This window comes from Thermothielavioides terrestris, chromosome 1 (assembly GCF_000226115.1).
Source record: "Thermothielavioides terrestris NRRL 8126 chromosome 1, complete sequence".
Classification (NCBI taxonomy): domain Eukaryota; kingdom Fungi; phylum Ascomycota; class Sordariomycetes; order Sordariales; family Chaetomiaceae; genus Thermothielavioides; species Thermothielavioides terrestris.
Window position 1 is genome coordinate 720,292 of NC_016457.1, and position 16,386 is coordinate 736,677.

The 16,386-nt window shown below is 56.1% G+C and overlaps 5 protein-coding genes across 5 annotated transcripts; 2 read left to right on the plus strand and 3 right to left on the minus strand.

The window, feature by feature from the left end:
* Positions 1-2,179: 2,179 nt before the first annotated feature.
* Positions 2,180-4,950, minus strand: THITE_2106367 (uncharacterized protein). Its single transcript, XM_003648604.1, has 5 exons — positions 4,228-4,950; positions 3,921-4,164; positions 3,596-3,854; positions 3,024-3,538; positions 2,180-2,961 (listed from the first exon to the last, which is right to left on the minus strand). Exons 1-5 carry the CDS (start codon positions 4,601-4,603, stop codon positions 2,208-2,210), a joined length of 2,148 nt encoding a protein of 715 aa, XP_003648652.1. The 5' UTR covers positions 4,604-4,950; the 3' UTR covers positions 2,180-2,207.
* A 611-nt stretch (positions 4,951-5,561) lies between these two features.
* On the minus strand, positions 5,562-7,012 carry THITE_2169147 (uncharacterized protein). Its single transcript, XM_003648605.1, has 4 exons — positions 6,819-7,012; positions 6,532-6,620; positions 6,359-6,450; positions 5,562-6,307 (listed from the first exon to the last, which is right to left on the minus strand). Exons 1-4 carry the CDS (start codon positions 6,975-6,977, stop codon positions 6,225-6,227), a joined length of 423 nt encoding a protein of 140 aa, XP_003648653.1. The 5' UTR covers positions 6,978-7,012; the 3' UTR covers positions 5,562-6,224.
* A 4,655-nt stretch (positions 7,013-11,667) lies between these two features.
* Positions 11,668-13,866, plus strand: THITE_2106371 (uncharacterized protein). The gene has a single exon (XM_003648606.1). The coding sequence runs from the start codon at positions 11,780-11,782 to the stop codon at positions 13,706-13,708; it is 1,929 nt and encodes a 642-aa protein (XP_003648654.1). The 5' UTR covers positions 11,668-11,779; the 3' UTR covers positions 13,709-13,866.
* THITE_2106372 (uncharacterized protein) lies at positions 13,867-15,507 on the plus strand. Its single transcript, XM_003648607.1, has 2 exons — positions 13,867-14,085; positions 14,190-15,507. Exons 1-2 carry the CDS (start codon positions 14,061-14,063, stop codon positions 15,272-15,274), a joined length of 1,110 nt encoding a protein of 369 aa, XP_003648655.1. The 5' UTR covers positions 13,867-14,060; the 3' UTR covers positions 15,275-15,507.
* On the minus strand, positions 15,508-16,198 carry THITE_2106374 (uncharacterized protein; the record flags this gene model as incomplete). The annotated part of the gene is made up of 1 exon (XM_003648608.1): positions 15,508-16,198. A coding segment is annotated over exon 1 (611 nt), but the record flags the coding sequence as incomplete, so codon positions are not given.
* Between the last annotated feature and the right edge of the window lie 188 nt (positions 16,199-16,386).

The following is a 16,386-nucleotide window of genomic DNA, read 5'->3' on the forward strand; positions in this document are numbered from 1 at the left end:
GCCAGCCAGCCAGTCAGTCAGTTAGCTGTCCCCTGCCTCGTGACGGGCAGACGGGAACTTCCGAGAAGCCCGATGGTTCTTCTCTTTGCTGCCTTGTTCTGTCCTGAGCTATACTGGCGGCTCCGAAACCCGGAAGGAAGGAAGGCAAGGAAGGAACACGTAGCAGGGGGGGCTGGGAAAGGGCTGCAGGATCTTGCCCCGCGGCAGCAGCCTCGCTTGACCACCTCCCGCCTCCCTGGCTGGCTGTCTGTCAACCCCGTGAATTGGCATGGATAAATTAGCTTAAGTCAGTTGCGTTCGGGAAACGAAGGGGCTTATATTAAACGGGGGGCGCGGGACAGGCCGGAAGGTCTGGACGGTGGTACTGGATTGGTGTACTATATGGGCAATGCGTGCGGTCCTGGTGCATATGTTGGTGAAGATCGGTCTGGACGTTGGTAGGTCATGGGGAAGGAGTTGGTCTAGTCTTTCAAGGAGTAGGGGGAGAAGAGATCTCCGGAGCGGCAGTCCAGGCACCGTGGCGGGAACTCGGCGGATGGCTAAAGCAATGATCGCCTTGCAAATCCAAAGCGTATCGCTACTTAGACCTGACCATGAACTAAGCTTGTCTCCGTTTTCCTTGCCGCTCTTTACCGGCGTTGCATTGACATCACTTGGTATGCTGATATGCTTCCCGTCCCGGCTTGGGTAACCGCAACATCAGCTTTCCGTGAGCGTTGAAGCCTGAGAGAGGGAGTTGTTGGCGTCTTCCGGCTTCCACACTCGTCACTATGGCACACCCACCGTTACACCGGACACGGGCTGCTCCGCAGGTATCAAGAAGCCATGGACAAGTTTTCTGCAGCTTCGATGGATCATCTCGGAGGCCGGCTCTCGCAGGCCCATGGTACATGCCCATCCCTCGACCGGCTGCTGCCCGTCCGAGCGAGGAAATCCGCCAGCACCGTAGCAGCGACGGAAGAAAGACAGACACAAACCTGGGACAGGCACCCTGACAACCAAGCCATCACTCTACGTGTGCAACCCACCCCGGGTGAACTGTGTGATCTGACAATATAAAAGGCGGCCACTGCTTGGCCCAGCCGGCCGTTGATTCCCTCTGCTCACTACACCATCGTCCCGAACAACATCGCACAAGGCCCACGCTATACGAAAGACCAAAGAGCTGCTGCGCTGCGGTCCGGCAGAATCGAAACTCAGCTCGGCGGGAGAAGCAAATATGGGCGGGGAAGGGAACAGCGGTCATGCGCTCCTCCGACACGGATGCCTTCGGCTAGTCTTGCTATGCTGGATGGCTTGGTTTCTGTGAGAGTAATAGCGAAGTCTGGCAACGAGAGAGTTCATGTTTACTGTACATACATCCCGTGCCAGCATCGGTGGACCGGATAGTTGGAGGACAGGGAGGGCGTAATGAATCGGCATGGTGTTCGAACCGCACGCTGCGGCTGGAAGCTAGTTAAAGGCTGGATCTGTTATCGTACACTAAGCCTGGCTGGAGCGCATGCAGTTGGGACGGTTTTCGTTGAGGGGGTGCAGTCGTAGCAGCGCTCCTATAATATCTCGAGAGAAGTGACTGGCCCCTGATACAGATATAGTAAAAAGAAAGGAAAAAAAGAAAGAAAGAGAGGAAAGAACAGAAAAGAACGTAGCTACGTTTGGGAGGAGCAGGCTGAGAAATGAGGAGCTGACATGAAGAGCGGATGGTCTGAGCCACGTCGACTTACCCCTGAAGTCGCGGGTTAGGCATATAACATGCCTTGAACAGTTCAACGAGCAGATCAGATTCGACACAGCAGCCAGTCTCCTGTCTCGGCTACGAACTGGGTAGCATAGTTGGCAAGAACCGGTCTCCTTCGTGGGTATGTATGTCCAGTGAACTACTAGGCATCACGACAATCAGGTGGGGAGCCTTGAGCATGAAGATGCTGCGCACACAGAAACGAGATGAAGACATGCAACCATGGTTCGTTTGCATGCCCATCGCCGCCCAGAGAGTTCCTACACCACCGATTCTGCTTCACTACCGCCGTAAGGTTGGCAAGGATAATCTACTTAGACAGATCTCATCAAGAAGAACTCCCAAACCGAAACTCGCTCGCTCCACCACCCCAAACAAACCACACTCGCTCGACACCTCCAATCCCGCCCTGACGATGCCTCCTCCCCCTCCCTTCGAAGGAGAGAAACGCACCACCTCAACTCTCAACTCAAAGCCTAGCCTTAACCCCCCCTTCCCTCTTCCTCCCCTCAAAATACCGCCTAACCATCTCCCGCGCGACCTCGACGACGCCGGCGTCCTCGACCGTCGACGGCACGGCGACCTCCTTGTCCACCTCCCCGCGCACCGCGTTCTCCACCAGCTCGCGCAGCACCCGCCTCAGGGTCTTGCCGGAGCGCGTCTTGGGGATCATCATGGTCGATGTCGTCGACATGGTCGTTGACGTGGTGCCGCGGATCATGCCGCCGAGCGTGGCGATGGGGCCGACCTGGGTGCGGACGAGGGTCTGTAGCTCGGCGAAGAGCTGCGCGTCGTCGGGGGGTGCTGCCGCGGCGGATGATGGGGATGGAGATGACGAGTTGGGGGTGGTGGGAGTAGTGGTGGTGATGACGAAGGCAAACGGCAGGTGGCCCTTGAGCGGGTCGGGCAGGCCGACCACGCAGGCCTCGGTCACGAGCGGGTGGGAGGTGATGGCCTGCTCGAGGGCGCCGGTGCTGAGGCGGTGCGCGGCGACGTTGATGATGTCGTCCGACCGCGCCATGATGTGGATGTAGCCGCTGTCGTCGATCCAGCCGGCGTCGCCCGTGTCGATCCACCGGCCGCCGAAGCGCTTCAGGTAGCCCCGGTAGAACCGGTCCTCGTCCTCCCAGAGCGTGCGGAAGGCGGTCGGCGCCAGCGGCGGCGCCAGGACGATGTTGCCCATCTTGCCGCGGGCGACCTCGCGGCCGTCATCGTCGACGACCCTGGCGCGGGTCAGCATCCCCTTCTCTGAACGGGGAAATACGGCGACAAAGAAGCCACTCACCTGACATCAAACCCAGGCATTGCCTTCCCTGCACTTCCTGGCTTGATCCCGAGGGGCCGGTGGCCCTCGAGGCCAACCCGTCTGTTCTTGGCTGCGTGTGGCGCCAGGGCGATGCCGGATATGGGCGAGCCCGACTCTGACGACCACCAGTTGTCGACCACGAGGGCGTTGTCGGCGGCGTATTTGTTGAGCAAGTCCTGATACATGGTGATGATGGCCGGCTCGGACCGCTCGCCGGCGAGAAACAGGGCCCTGAGACTCCGCAAGCCGCCGCGCTGGCCGATGAGGGCGATGTGCGAGTTGTCCGGGTCGTCCTTGCGGATCGCCCGCAGCGCGGTCGGCGCCGTGAACATGGAGTTGATCTTGTACTCCTCTACTAGGCGCCAGAACGCGGACGCGTCCGGGGTCCCGACGGGCTTGCCCTCGTAGAGGACGGTGGTGGCGCCGGCCAGGAGAGGGCCGTAGAGCGTGTAGCTGTGGGAGACGACCCAGCCGATGTCGCTGAAGCAGCCCATCTATGGGGATGTTAGCAGGAGGAAGACGTATCAGTGACCTGATTGAGAAACACGTACCACATCGCCTGGGCCGTGGATGCCAAACAGGTAGGAGATGGAGAGGTGGAGGCCGACAGCATGGCCGCCAGCCTCTCTCACCACACCCTTGGGCAGACCCGTCGTGCCGCTGGTGTAGATGATGTAGACAGGGTCTGTCGACTTGACGGGCACGCACGCGGCCCTCATGCCCCGGGCGCGGGCGCTCTTGACCAGGTTCTGCCACTTCCTTTGGCCCTCCAGTTTGCGGATGGGGCGCCAGGGAAGTTCGTCGCGCTGCCTGCGTTTACTTCCGGTTAACATGATAACTTGGGTGGGCGACACACAATCCGAGCTGCCTATTTACCAGACAATAGTCTTTGGCGGCTTCCAGGACGAGATGCGGATAGCCTCCTCCACGAAGACGCGGTAGGGGATAGGCGGCTTGTTGCCGTCGATGCCGCACGAGGCCGTCAGGATGGCAACCGGCCGCGACGCCTCGATGCGCTGGGCGAGTGCATTGGCGGCGAAGCCCCCGAAGACGACGGCATGGATGGCGCCCAGCCGGTTGATGGCGAGGATGCCGATCAACGCGGCGGGGACCATGGGCACTGCCAACAGAGAACGAATTAGCACCCGGGCAACGGCTTTGTGGTGGAATCAACGAAGCTCACTGTAGACAAGCACGACATCCCCCTTCTTGACGCCCTCCTCCCGGAGGACGGCGGCGAAGACTTCGACCTCGTCGAGCAGCTGCTGGTAGGTGATGCGCTGCTTCGTGTTGGTGACGGGGCTGTCGTACAGGATGGCGGGCAGGTCGCCGTGGCCGGCGAGGACGTGACGGTCGACGCAGTTGTAGCACGTCGAGATCTCGCCGCCCGGGAACCACTCCCAGTGGGCGTGCGTCTCGCCCGTCCTGAGACGCTTGGTCGTGCGCGTGAGCGCAGCCGCGGGCTTCTTGTGCCAGTGGAGGTGCTCTGCCTGGCGGCCCCAGAAGCCCTCGGGGTCGGCCAGGGACTGGCGGTGGACTTCGTCCTGCGTAAGGTCCATGGTGCAAGCCAAGCAGCGGTCTACACAGGAAGTCGATCGTCGAAGGGGGCGTTGATGCTGGCACGAGGCTGGGGGAAGGACACCTAGTTATTTGGCCTGGCGGTTACAAGCCGACCTTAACAGCTTCAGTTTCGTCAAACACTAATTCTTGCCAGTATGGCGGCATTCTGGTGACCGTGATCAGGGTGAAAGCCGCGGCACGTCCCCCCGCATTCCGTTGCCCCGTTACCCCGTTACCCCGAGACGCTGGAGCTTCGGCCTGGGGTCCGGGGGATCGGCACGGGAATTGAGACGATTGGCCCTGCGGAAGCCGAGCTCAAGCGAGTAGCTTACTTCTCCCCACAAGTACCTTAGTTACAACCTCCAGCCAAGGCCGCAGTTCGCATCGCAGTGGAGTTGAGTTGATGGTTTCCGCTTCTTAACCGTGGACCGTGCGGAAGTCGGGTAAAGATTTGGGGTTTGAATCAGGTGCCTACGACTTGTAGCGGCACGCAGCGGTTGGTAGGCAACCAACAGTCAAGCCATATTTGCCCGATAAATGGCAGGAGCGTTGTATGTACCTGGCCTGCCGTTAGAAAATATTGGACCTTTCTTTCTTCTGCGACCGAGTGTCACCTCCGTCCCGTATTGAACAGGATCTGAGAGCTGAACAGGGCGTGAGAGTCTCCTTCGTCGACAGGGTTCGTGCTCAGGAGGCGCATAATAAGTTACGGTAATGATCCTGACTTCGTAGCATCAACTGGTTGCGAGCAATCTCGCTTCCACATTACCGTTATGAATGACCCCGGCGTTGGTCCGCGTGAATGGCCACGAACACGCGACACAATGCACTGAGCTTCTCTTCGCCTCTTCGGGGACAATTGTCCACAATATTTTTTCTTTTCTTTTTGCGCTTTTACATAGCAGTCTTCTCACTCGAGGATCGGTTGTGGATGGGAAGAATGTGTTCGAGGACGGCGTAAGAGCGAACCCGAAGCGTTGCAGCGGCGAAGCTGTTTGACTACCTACACAGTCCTGCTCAAGTAAGATCGGTCAAGCGAGAAAAGCGCAAGCAAGGATAGTGGGCTATGAGACAGTTTGGGGCAGTAGGCGGCTCGCGGTTGTGACGCGATTTCCATCTTCCAGAACTAGGAAACGGCTGCTCCCGAAACAGCTCCATTCCGTGGAATGTGCAAGTCTCTCGGAACGCCCAGCACCTGAAGTATGGAGCCACCAGCATCTCTCACAAAGGAAATTAAGATTCACGACGTAGACGTAAATGCATCCTCAAAAGCTGAGCCTGAAAAGTGTCGGTATTTGTCCAAGGAACACAATCCAGGGAGAGAGAAAGGAGCGCGCCTCGAAGGAACGCAGAACGAACACAACCCCCGAGGCACGCCCCGGAAAAAAAATTACAGAAACCTCGTCCGCGACCCCAGGAGCGAGATCCCCGCCGACCAACTCTCCTCCACAACCACTCACTCCCTCTTCTCCGTCCTTCCCCTCCATCTCCCCCCTGTTCCCCTCAGCCATTCCCGATGACAATCCGCAATTAAAAATTACGAACCGCATCCCTCTCAACGACCAACATCCCCACAAGCCGCGAGTGTTCACCCAAGCCAACCAACTCAAACTAGTTGACTTAGAGAACGAACGCAGCGATACCAAGCAGGCCGGCCAGGCCGGCGCCCGAGAGCGCGAGGGCGCGGGGGGCGCCGGCGGTGGCGATGGGCGCGCTGGGCTGGGTGTTGGAGCCGGCGCCGGAGCCGGGGGCGGACGGGGTGGGCAGCGAGCCGGTGCCGGCCGGGGTGGTGGTGGCGGGCGGCACGGCGGCGGCGGAGGACGAGCTGTTGGAGTACACCGGGGCGCTGGCGAGCGGTTCGCTTTTGGTTAGCATCTCGCCGGTGGAGATAGGGTCGGGGGGTGGAAAAAGGGGGGAAAAAACATACCAGTTGTTGCAGATGACCGAGGAGATGGTGGTCACGGGGCGCTTGATGGTGCAGCCGTTCGGGCAGTCGGTGATGGTCAGGGTGGTGGCCTGGTGAAAGGAGGGCCGGTTAGCTGCTGCTGCTTCGTCTGGGGGGCGAGGGAGACGGGGAAACAGAGAGGGAGAGAGCTCGGCGGTTCACCGAGCGGCAGCGCCGTCGGAGCTTGCTCGCTCCGGGCCTCTCTCGGCGCCGTCCCGGCCTCCCCCAAACCCGCTCCCTCATTCCGCGCCAGGGTTACTGTGTCGTACCTCGGTGACGGTGTAGGTCTGGCTGCCGTAGGTGAACGAGGTGGCCGCGGGGCAGAATGTGGTGAAGGCGGTGACGACCTCGGTGGTGTAGACCACGGTCTGGTTCCGGTGGGCCATGGCGCCGGCGGCGAGGGCGAGGACGGCAGCGGTGAACTTCATTTTGGCGGATTTGTCCGGGGAATTAAAATTATGTACTCGGCGAGGTATGTTCGTGTCTGCTTTTCAGCTCGGAGGCTGTGTCGCTTTGGTGTTTTAAAACGAGTGGAATTGACTGAACAGTCAAGTTTGCGTAGAGAGCGTGTGGGTGAGGAGAGAGAGAGGAGGAACGGGGGCAAGGGTGTGAGAGCGCACTTTGTTGTTTAATAACGAAGACGCTCAACGCAACGGTGCCATCCTGGACGCAGTCCACCGCCTGCTGCCGGCCCCCTGCCGGCCCTGTCTGGGGGGTGGACGTTAAAGAGGTCCCGCCAAGACTAATTTCGGCCAATTGTCGGCAATGTTTTTACAACGTTTTTACGAAGCTACAATCGCCAAGCCGTTTACACTATCGCCAAGGGTTAGTTCGCCAGGGGCGGCGCCAGCCCCCCGCTAGTTAGGGTTTGGGTTATAGTTAGGATGCGGGCTAAGGCTAGGATGCGGGTTAACTTCGTTTTCTTTTTTTTCGATTTGGTTGAGGTTTTGCGAAGTTGCTGCTACGAGTCTTTGCGAATCTTTGTTGTCGATGTTGCTCAACGTCGTCGTGGCCCGCTCACCCCTTGGCGATTTGTAAATACTTGTAAACGGTAGGTTCCGAAATTAGTCTTGGCGGGACCTCTTTAACGACGACCGTCTGGGGAGCCTGTCCAATTTTGACAGGGTGTTGGCGATGCCTCCATCCGAAAGGGGCCAAAAGGGGCCAAATCACAGTCACTGCAGGGGTCCGCCGAAAGGAGGGTGTGGGCCGCGGCCGACGGGCGCCAGCCAACAGGAGCGGGCTGCAGGCTGCACAATTTCCCGGCTCAGGGCCCTGCAGGGATCACCGCGCGTCCAGAGCCAGGTAGTGGCGCTGCTGATTTCAAGATAGAAACCGAGTTGTCGACATGGTATTCGTTTCTCGAGTAATTGCTCAATGTCCGGGCATTTGATTACTGCCATGCGTTTCGTTCCGAGAGTACCTGGAAACGTCGCTTGCCAGGTTCAAGTTGAGATGATGCGATGAAAGAGCGGGAGAGCCGCCAGCCAGGGGCTCGGCGGAGCGTGTACCTGCAGATTGCAGATGGGCGCCGCAAATCGGGAAATGAGTGTGCTACTATCGGTGCGCATCTGTACCTTGCAGGGGCACCCCGCAACCGCCGACGGCCCAGACCTTCCACCTAGGTAGTTTATCAGCTCACCACGCAACGGCCAAGGGATCGGGGATTCTTGAACGCTGCTTGTCAAACAGATAGTGCAGCTGCCGGTTTGCCGGATGCAGGAACGGGCAAGTGTTGGCACACATGCGGCTGGGCGATCTGACTCGTGGGTAGGCGTCGGCGTCGAGCCGGGCCAGCGAAACGCCGACGCCATCAGGTATGTACAGTACAACCCTGGTTTGTTTGTTAGTTTGGTTCTTCGCCCCACTTTCTGACAGGGCCCTGCAGCCAACCAAAAATCGGCCTTCCAGGTTTTTACCCACCTATTCGGTTCCTGGCTCTGGCACTGCATTCCACCAAACCATCAAGAAAAGCATCACCACCATCAAAACCATTAAATCCTTCAAGATCGGCCAGGGCAGCCAAATCAGCGAAATCAGCCAAATCAGCCAGGTGGGCAGTTCAGCTATAAACAGGCCCCATTCTAGAGGTTCGAAGCTATTTTGTAGGCGTGGAATGCAGTGCCCTCTGACTATCTGTTGCGGTTGGTTCGTTCTATGCCAAGTCGGCTGGCGCAGGTGATTGAGAATCCGGGGGGGGTACACGGGGTACTGAGATTGACCTATTGCGCTTCTGTTTTTCTATGGAAGATTAAGTACTGTACAGTTTTTGTAATCCACTGTTGATTGGCTTTCAAACCCTTGTTGTGACCCACCGTAAGTACCAAACTAACAAACAAACCAGGGGGGCATTGTATTCGCATCTCCTTCACATAACGTTATTCCTTGTTCATCTCCTAGATGACCATATCTCGTCCAGATTCACCTCCACGCCTCAACGACCGTTTTAATTACATCCACCTCGGACCTCGGGACCCCTTGACGCTTTTCTTTTCTTTCATTATGAGGTAAAGCTCTTAAGAGGGTCGTCGTTAAAGAGGTCCCGCCAAGACTAATTTTAGAGACTGCCGTATACAAGTAATTACAAATCGCCAAGGGTAAGCGGGACTGCTACGACTTAGAGCAATATCAACAATATAATATCGCGAAGACTTGTAACAACAACTTTATAATACCTCAACTAAATCGAAAAAAAAGAAAACGAGGATAACCTATACCCTAACTATAACCTAAATCCTAACTTTAACCTAAATCCTAACTAGTAAGGGACTAACGCCGTCCTCTATACCCTCGGCGAACTAACCCTTAGCGATAGAGTAAACGCCTTAGCGATAGTGGCTATATAATAACGTTGTAAAAATATAGCCGACAATTGGCCGAAATTAGTCTTGGTGAGACCTCTTTAACGTCTACCTTGATATTGCTCTAAGTTATAGTAGTCCCGCTTACCCTTAGCGATTTATAATTATTTGTATATAGCAGTCTCTGAAATTAGTCTTAGTAGGACCTCTTTAACGACGACCTCTTTAACGACGACCTTCTTAGTAGATGTTAAAGAGGTCTTGCTAAGACTAATTTCGGCCAATTGTCAGCTATGTTTTTACAACGTTATTATATAGCTACTATCGCTAAGGCGTTTACTCTATCGCTAAAGGTTAGTTCGCTAGGGGTATAGGGGATAGCACTAGTCCTCTACTAGTTAGGATTTAGGTTAAAGTTAGGATTTAGGTTATAGTTAAAGTATAAATTATCCTTATTTTCTTTTTTTTCAATTTAGTTAAGGTATTATAAAGTTGTTATTACAAGTCTTTATAATATTATATTGTTGATATTGCTCTAAGTTGTAGCGGTCCCACTTACCTTTAGCGATTTGTAATTACTTATATATAGTAGTCTCTGAAATTAGTCTTAGCAAGACCTCTTTAACAACGACCTTCTTAGTAGATGTTAAAGAGGTCTTACTAAAACTAATTTCGGCCAATTGTCGGCTATATTTTTACAATGTTATTATATAGCTACTATCGCTAAGGCGTTTACTCTATTGCCAAAGGTTAGTTCGCTAAAGGTATAGGGGATAGCGCTAGTCCCCTACTAGTTAGGATTTAGGTTAAAGTTAGGATTTAGGTTATAGTTAAAGTATAAGTTATCCTTATTTTCTTTTTTTTCAATTTAGTTAAAGTATTATAAAGTTGTTATTATAAGTCTTTACAATATTATATTGTTAATGTTGTTCTAAGTTGTAGTAGTCCCACTTACCTTTAGCGATTTGTAATTACTTATATATAGCAGTCTCCGAAATTAGTCTTAGTAGGACCTCTTTAACAACGACCTTCTTAGTAGACGTTAAAGAGGTCTTGCTAAGATTAATTTTAGCCAATTGTTGGCTATATTTTTACAACGTTATTATATAGCTACTATCGCTAAGGCGTTTACTCTATTGCTAAGGGTTAGTTCGCTAAGGGTATAGGGGATAGCGCTAGTCCCCTACTAGTTAGGATTTAGGTTAAAGTTAGGATTTAGGTTATAGTTAGAGTATAGGTTATCCTCGTTTTCTTTTTTTTCGATTTAGTTAAAGTATTATAAAGTTGTTATTATAAGTCTTTGCAATATTATATTATTGATATTGCTCTAAGTTGTAGTAGTCCCACTTATCCTTAGCGATTTGTAATTACTTATATATAGCAGTCTCTGAAATTAGTCTTAGTAGGACCTCTTTAACGACAACCTTCTTAGTAGATATTAAAGAGGTCTTGCTAAGACTAATTTCAGCTAATTGTCGGCTATGTTTTTACAACGTTATTATATAGCCACTATCGCTAAGGCGTTTACTCTATCGCTAAGGGTTAGTTCGCTAAGGGTATAGGGGATAGCGCTAATCCCCTACTAGTTAGGATTTAGGTTAAAGTTAGGATTTAGGTTATAGTTAAGGTATAGGTTATCCTTATTTTCTTTTTTTTCAATTTAGTTGAGGTATCGTAAAGTTGTTGTTACAAGTCTTTACAATATTATATTATTAATATTACTCTAAGTTGTAGCGGTCCTACTTACCTTTAGCGATTTATAATTATTTGTATATAGCAGTCTCCGAAATTAGTCTTAGCGAGACCTCTTTAACGACGACCCAACATCAACAATACAATATCGCGAAGACTCGTAATAATAACTTCACGATACTTCAACTAAATCGAAAAAAAAGAAAACGAGGATAACCCGTACCCTAACTATAACCCAAATCCTAACCTTAACCTAAATCCTAACTAGCAAGGGACTAGCGCCGTCCCCTATACCCCTAGCGAACTAACCCTTGGCGATAGAGTAAACGCCTTGGCGATGGTGGCTACGTAATAACGTTGTAAAAATATAGCCGACAATTGGCCGAAATTAGTCTTGGCGGGACCTCTTTAACGTCTACCAAGAAGAGAGATAGCCCGCTTGGCATTTCAAGGGGTTCACAGATGATCTGAATTTGGGGCTATCTACGGCCTACGGAATACTTCAAGGTGGCTGCCCATCACAGTAACTCAATTCTTCTGAGTTGCCCATTAAGGTGCATTGAGTTACAGTGCAGAACGAAGAACAGCACTGTGGCAGCCTGCTCTCACCACCGCTTGTCTGCCTGGGCCGAGAACTGAGCCCGACGGCGAACATACCATCCAAAACATACCATTTGGTTTGACTACTGGGTGACCTGACAGCGCGCCATTATGCGCGAGTATCGACCCGCTTAGCAATGGCCGACGCCGTCCGATTGAGCGCTGAGAAGTTTCGGGAGATCTACGAGCAAAGCTTCAGAGCGTGGTCCGGCATTGGCCACGACGCAGCAGAGCAACCGGGGCTTCCGCACTCCTACCTCGACCTGCAAAGCGCGTTCCGCCATTACCCCTCGTTCCCGCGCAATCTGCGTCTGAAGCACGTCAAGTATGCCAGGCACAGCCAGGTATACGCGACAGGGCGTTCTGCTTGGGGGTCGACCAAGTCGGATTGCGCGCCTGGGTTGCCGTCGTTCTGTCAACAGGTAGAGATCAGCGTGGTTTCGAGAAGCCCTATTCCCGTGTCCGTCCGAGCCGCGTCAGAGGAAGAGATACAATGGGGGTCATGGTTCGCGCGGGGTGACGAGAACTATCTTGCCGTGCTCAGCTTGGCCTGGGCGTACATCCTGTCCGCCCGGTGGGTCGAGACGATGCCCGAGGATGTATCGCTCGTCTATACGAGCAGCACGGCTGATGTTTTCACCCCGAACGCGCACGCTGCTGCTTCACCCGACCAGCTCAACGTCTTGGTGGATATCGGGGATGCCGGTCCAGGCGAGGCTCGATGGTGGGCGGCCATCCTCGCCCCAGGCCAGGGCTGGCGGGCGACCATGTCGATGGGCGGGGATGCCTTTCTCGCCCCTTGGTCAATCCAGCTCCAGCCTGCCTGCCGGTTTCTCCTATCAACAACAACAGACTCGAAAAACATTGGAACGCATTCGGCAGTGCCTCCCTCCTCTTCGGAAGCCCTCCGTTTCCTCGGCGACTTCTGTGCTCGCCACAATATCGCGGATCAGAGTCAGGCTGCTCTTGCCGCCGTGCTGCTCTTCCCATCCATGAGAACCGGCCAAGGCTTGCAGCTACCAGCTCCTGCAATCAGCGGGTTGGGTGACTCGATGGGAGTTGCCTCTCCCTCCGTCCTACAGCCAAAACCACATGGCTGGGCTCAGCAGGCCGATGACTTAGACAGGCTCCTAACTCTCAGCTGCCACACCAGAGGAATCCGTCCCATGCTGCTAAGTAGCTTCTACGATCCCAATATCGAATGCAATGCCGTTACCCCTTGGCTCCAGGGGGCGCTTGCAGCCATAGCCGTTGTTGCTCGAGATGATCCCCTCATCCTCGCGCGCATGTTGATGGACAGACAACCGAAAGTAGCCCCTCTCTGGCTCGGCGTCGCAGTCCTCGGGCTCCAAAAAGACCTCTTGAAGGACGTTGGCTTCGGATACATCCCAGTCGACCTCCATTCTGCCGCCTGGTCGGGAACGGTACAGTCGTTCATCCAGCTACCCGTCTCGGATCCCGTCGTTGCAGATGGCCGGGTAGCCAGGGCAGACCAGTGTCGGCTGCTCTATCTCTCCCGGTCCGGCTCGCATGACCGAGTGCCCATCTGCCAGTGGAGACCGTTTGGGGAGACGCCGCTCGAACATACCGATATCGAAATACGGAACCATGCCGAGTGCCAGGGCCACGGGCTTCGGTATCAGGGGTTTACGTGGGACTGCGTTGACGGAGGGACCGCAACGCAGCAGCCGCTCGATGGTGACGATGCCTGGGCGTGCCCAAGCCCGTTGCTTGCGTCCCAACCGCAGCGCTCTAAACAAGCCCAGGTCATTGACTATGGGAAGCTGGACATCAAGAAAGACTTTGTATCGGAGAACGCGACCCGAAGTATCTTCAGCTGGCTCCGTGTGGACGGGTTTGCTTCGGACGAAAAGGATATTTGGACCCATGAGTGGTTCGAGGCATGTGAGTCTGATGAAGAGGTCGAGATGCAGAGTAAAGGAAGCTCCGTCGACATGGCTAGGCTTTCCTCATGTGTGGAAACTTGGGTGTCTGAACTGCCTTGCGACGGCTCCCGCTCCCACAACAGGGAGAGCATCCCGGACTCGGGAAACCAGATTAAGTGACCAACGTGTGCGTGGAAGATACCACCCCTCCGCTTCCGCCGACCGTTCGCGGAAATGGCGCTCCGTCAGATCCGACGTCCGTGCTCTGTCCGGAAGGAATGCATCTGCCGGCCCTGCATGATCGGACCCGGGACGGCCCGGATAATCGGCGGGCACCAATTGTCCACTTGGAGCCGGGCAATATAACGTCATCGGGTGCCTCGGTTGCACCCCGCTAGTGCTGTCGTCCCAACACCCTCCATCCCAACTTTATATTCCGCTTCACTTGCCCTTTCACCGATTCTCGAGCTGGAAACACATTTTGGCCAACTGACTATTACAGCACTCTAAGGTAAATAACACACACCTCGAAATGGCAAATCTCATGAAAGCAGTCGGTAAGCGCCGAGTCCCTCTCCCCCTCCTTTCCCCTCCCCGCTTCGCCATGCGCATATCCTTAACTCCACACGTACTTGAATTAACCCCGCCTGGAAAAAAACAGACATAAAGAATGGCAAAGGCCCCGCCGAGGCCCTCTTCCTCAACCCGGCCACCCCGATCCCGCAGCCGCCGCCGGGCCATGCGCTCGTCAAGGTGCGCGCCTTCGGGCTGAACCGGATGGACCTGAGTCAGCGCGAGGGGCGCTACCCGCTGCCGCCGCAGGCCCCCGCCACGCTGGGCGTCGAGTTCAGCGGCACCATCGTCGCCGTGACTCCATCCTCCTCTTCCTCTGACGCCGCCGCCTCTGCCGATGGTAGCAGCAGCAGCAGCAGCGGCGGCGGCGGCGGCGGTAATAACCCGCCGGCGGCCTTCGCCCCCGGCGACGAGGTCTTCGGCCTCGCCTACGGCGGTGCCTACGCCGAGTACATTGCCGTGTCGACGCGGATGCTGCTGCGCAAGCCGGCGCACCTGACCTTTGAGCAGGCGGCGGGCATCCCCGAGACGTGGCTCACGGCGACGCAGGCGCTGCATTTCGTGCTGGGCGGCGTCGAGGGCGGCGGCGGCAGCAGCAGCGGTAAGAAGAGCATCCTGTGGCACGCGGGCGCGTCGGGCGTGTCGATCGCCGGCATCCAGCTGTCGCGGCTGGCGGGCGCGGCGCAGGTGTTCGCGACGGCCGGGTCGGCGGACAAGTGCGCCTTCGTGGAGCGCGAGCTCGGGGCGACGGCGGCGTTCAACTACAAGGAGCAGGACTGGGTGGAGGAGGTGCTGAAGCGCACGGAGGGCAAGGGGGTGGATCTGGTGGTGGATTTCGTTGGGGCCAGCTACTTCCAGAAGAACCTGGACGTGGTGGCGCGCGACGGGCGGATTTGCATGCTGGGCCTGCTGGGCGGCGCGGTGGCGGAGCAGGTGAACATCGGCAAGCTGCTCTACAAGCGGGCGCGGATCGAGGGCAGCACCCTGCGGAGCCGCGACGAGGACTACCAGGGCAGGCTGCGGGACAGGCTGGAGGAGTACCTGCCCAAGTTTGAGAGCGGCGAGCTCAAGGTCTGGATCGACACGGTGCTGCCGTGGGAGGACATAGTAAAGGCTCACAAGCTGCTTGAGGAGAACAAGACCATGGGCAAGATCATCTGCACCATCTCGTGAGGCTGCGGGAGACTGCCCCTGAATTGAGGGCAGATTCAACAAGAACGCAGTGGTATCCGCCTGCTGTACATCGAAACCAGACAGCCCAACCCTGAACCGGAACGCCTGTCGTGAATGTCCTCTCAATGCTCGTTGATCCATTTCAGCATCTGATCGTACGCCGTTGCCTGCGCGATCTTGATGTTGGGGTCTTCGTACTCTCCCACCACCGCAAAACCTACCCTCCTCGTCAGCTATCTTCTCGCCCGTGCTACGGCAACCGGACTACTCACCATGTGGCACCCCAGGGTACACCTGCACCTCATGCTCGACCCCGTTGTGGGTCATGTACTCCTCGCCGGCGATCCTGACCTCGTCCGGAAACAGCGGGTCGTCCTCCACACAGACGACGCTCAGCGGCGCCTTGAGCCCGATGAAATCGTCCTTCGACACGAGCGTCGCATGCGCCAGCGCGCCGGCCTTGATCCGCGGCCCGACCGTCGCCGGCCGATTCGCCTCCTCGTCCGCGCCGGCAGAGCCGCCGGCTGCACCACCTCTCCTGCCCTGCGCCGGCCGCTCCGCCGCCAGCAGCAGCACGTACCGCGCGCCGAAGCAGTACCCGACTGCATACACGCCGCCGCCGTGCGCGACCGCGTCAGCGAACTCGTCGGCGCACGCGTCCAGCACGCGCTCCAGGATGGGCAGCACCTTGGCCTCGGTGTGGCGCGCCAGCCACATGTCGATGAGGAAGCTCTTGGCGGCCTCGGCGGCCTTGGTCTTGAAGGTGTCGAGCAGGGACGAGCCGGAGGAGAACGCGGAGGAGGCGGGGTTGGATCCCGCGACGGCGGTGGCGGCGGCACGGCTGTTGGGCGCCGCGTCGCCTGCGAACAGGTCCGGCATGACGACCACGTAGCCCGCGCTGGCGAAGCGGTCGGCTTGGAGCTGGTTGTTGACGCTGTGCAGGCCGGTGCCGCCCGTCAGGAGGAGGAGGAGGCGGGAGGGCGTGTGCGGGTAGTCGGGCGGCTTGGAGATGTAGACCTGGGGAGGGAGGGGTTGTTAGCGACGTAAACTAAAGAGGGAGGGAAAACTGACATCGACTTCGTTGAGCTTTGTGATTTCTCCGGTAGGAGTCT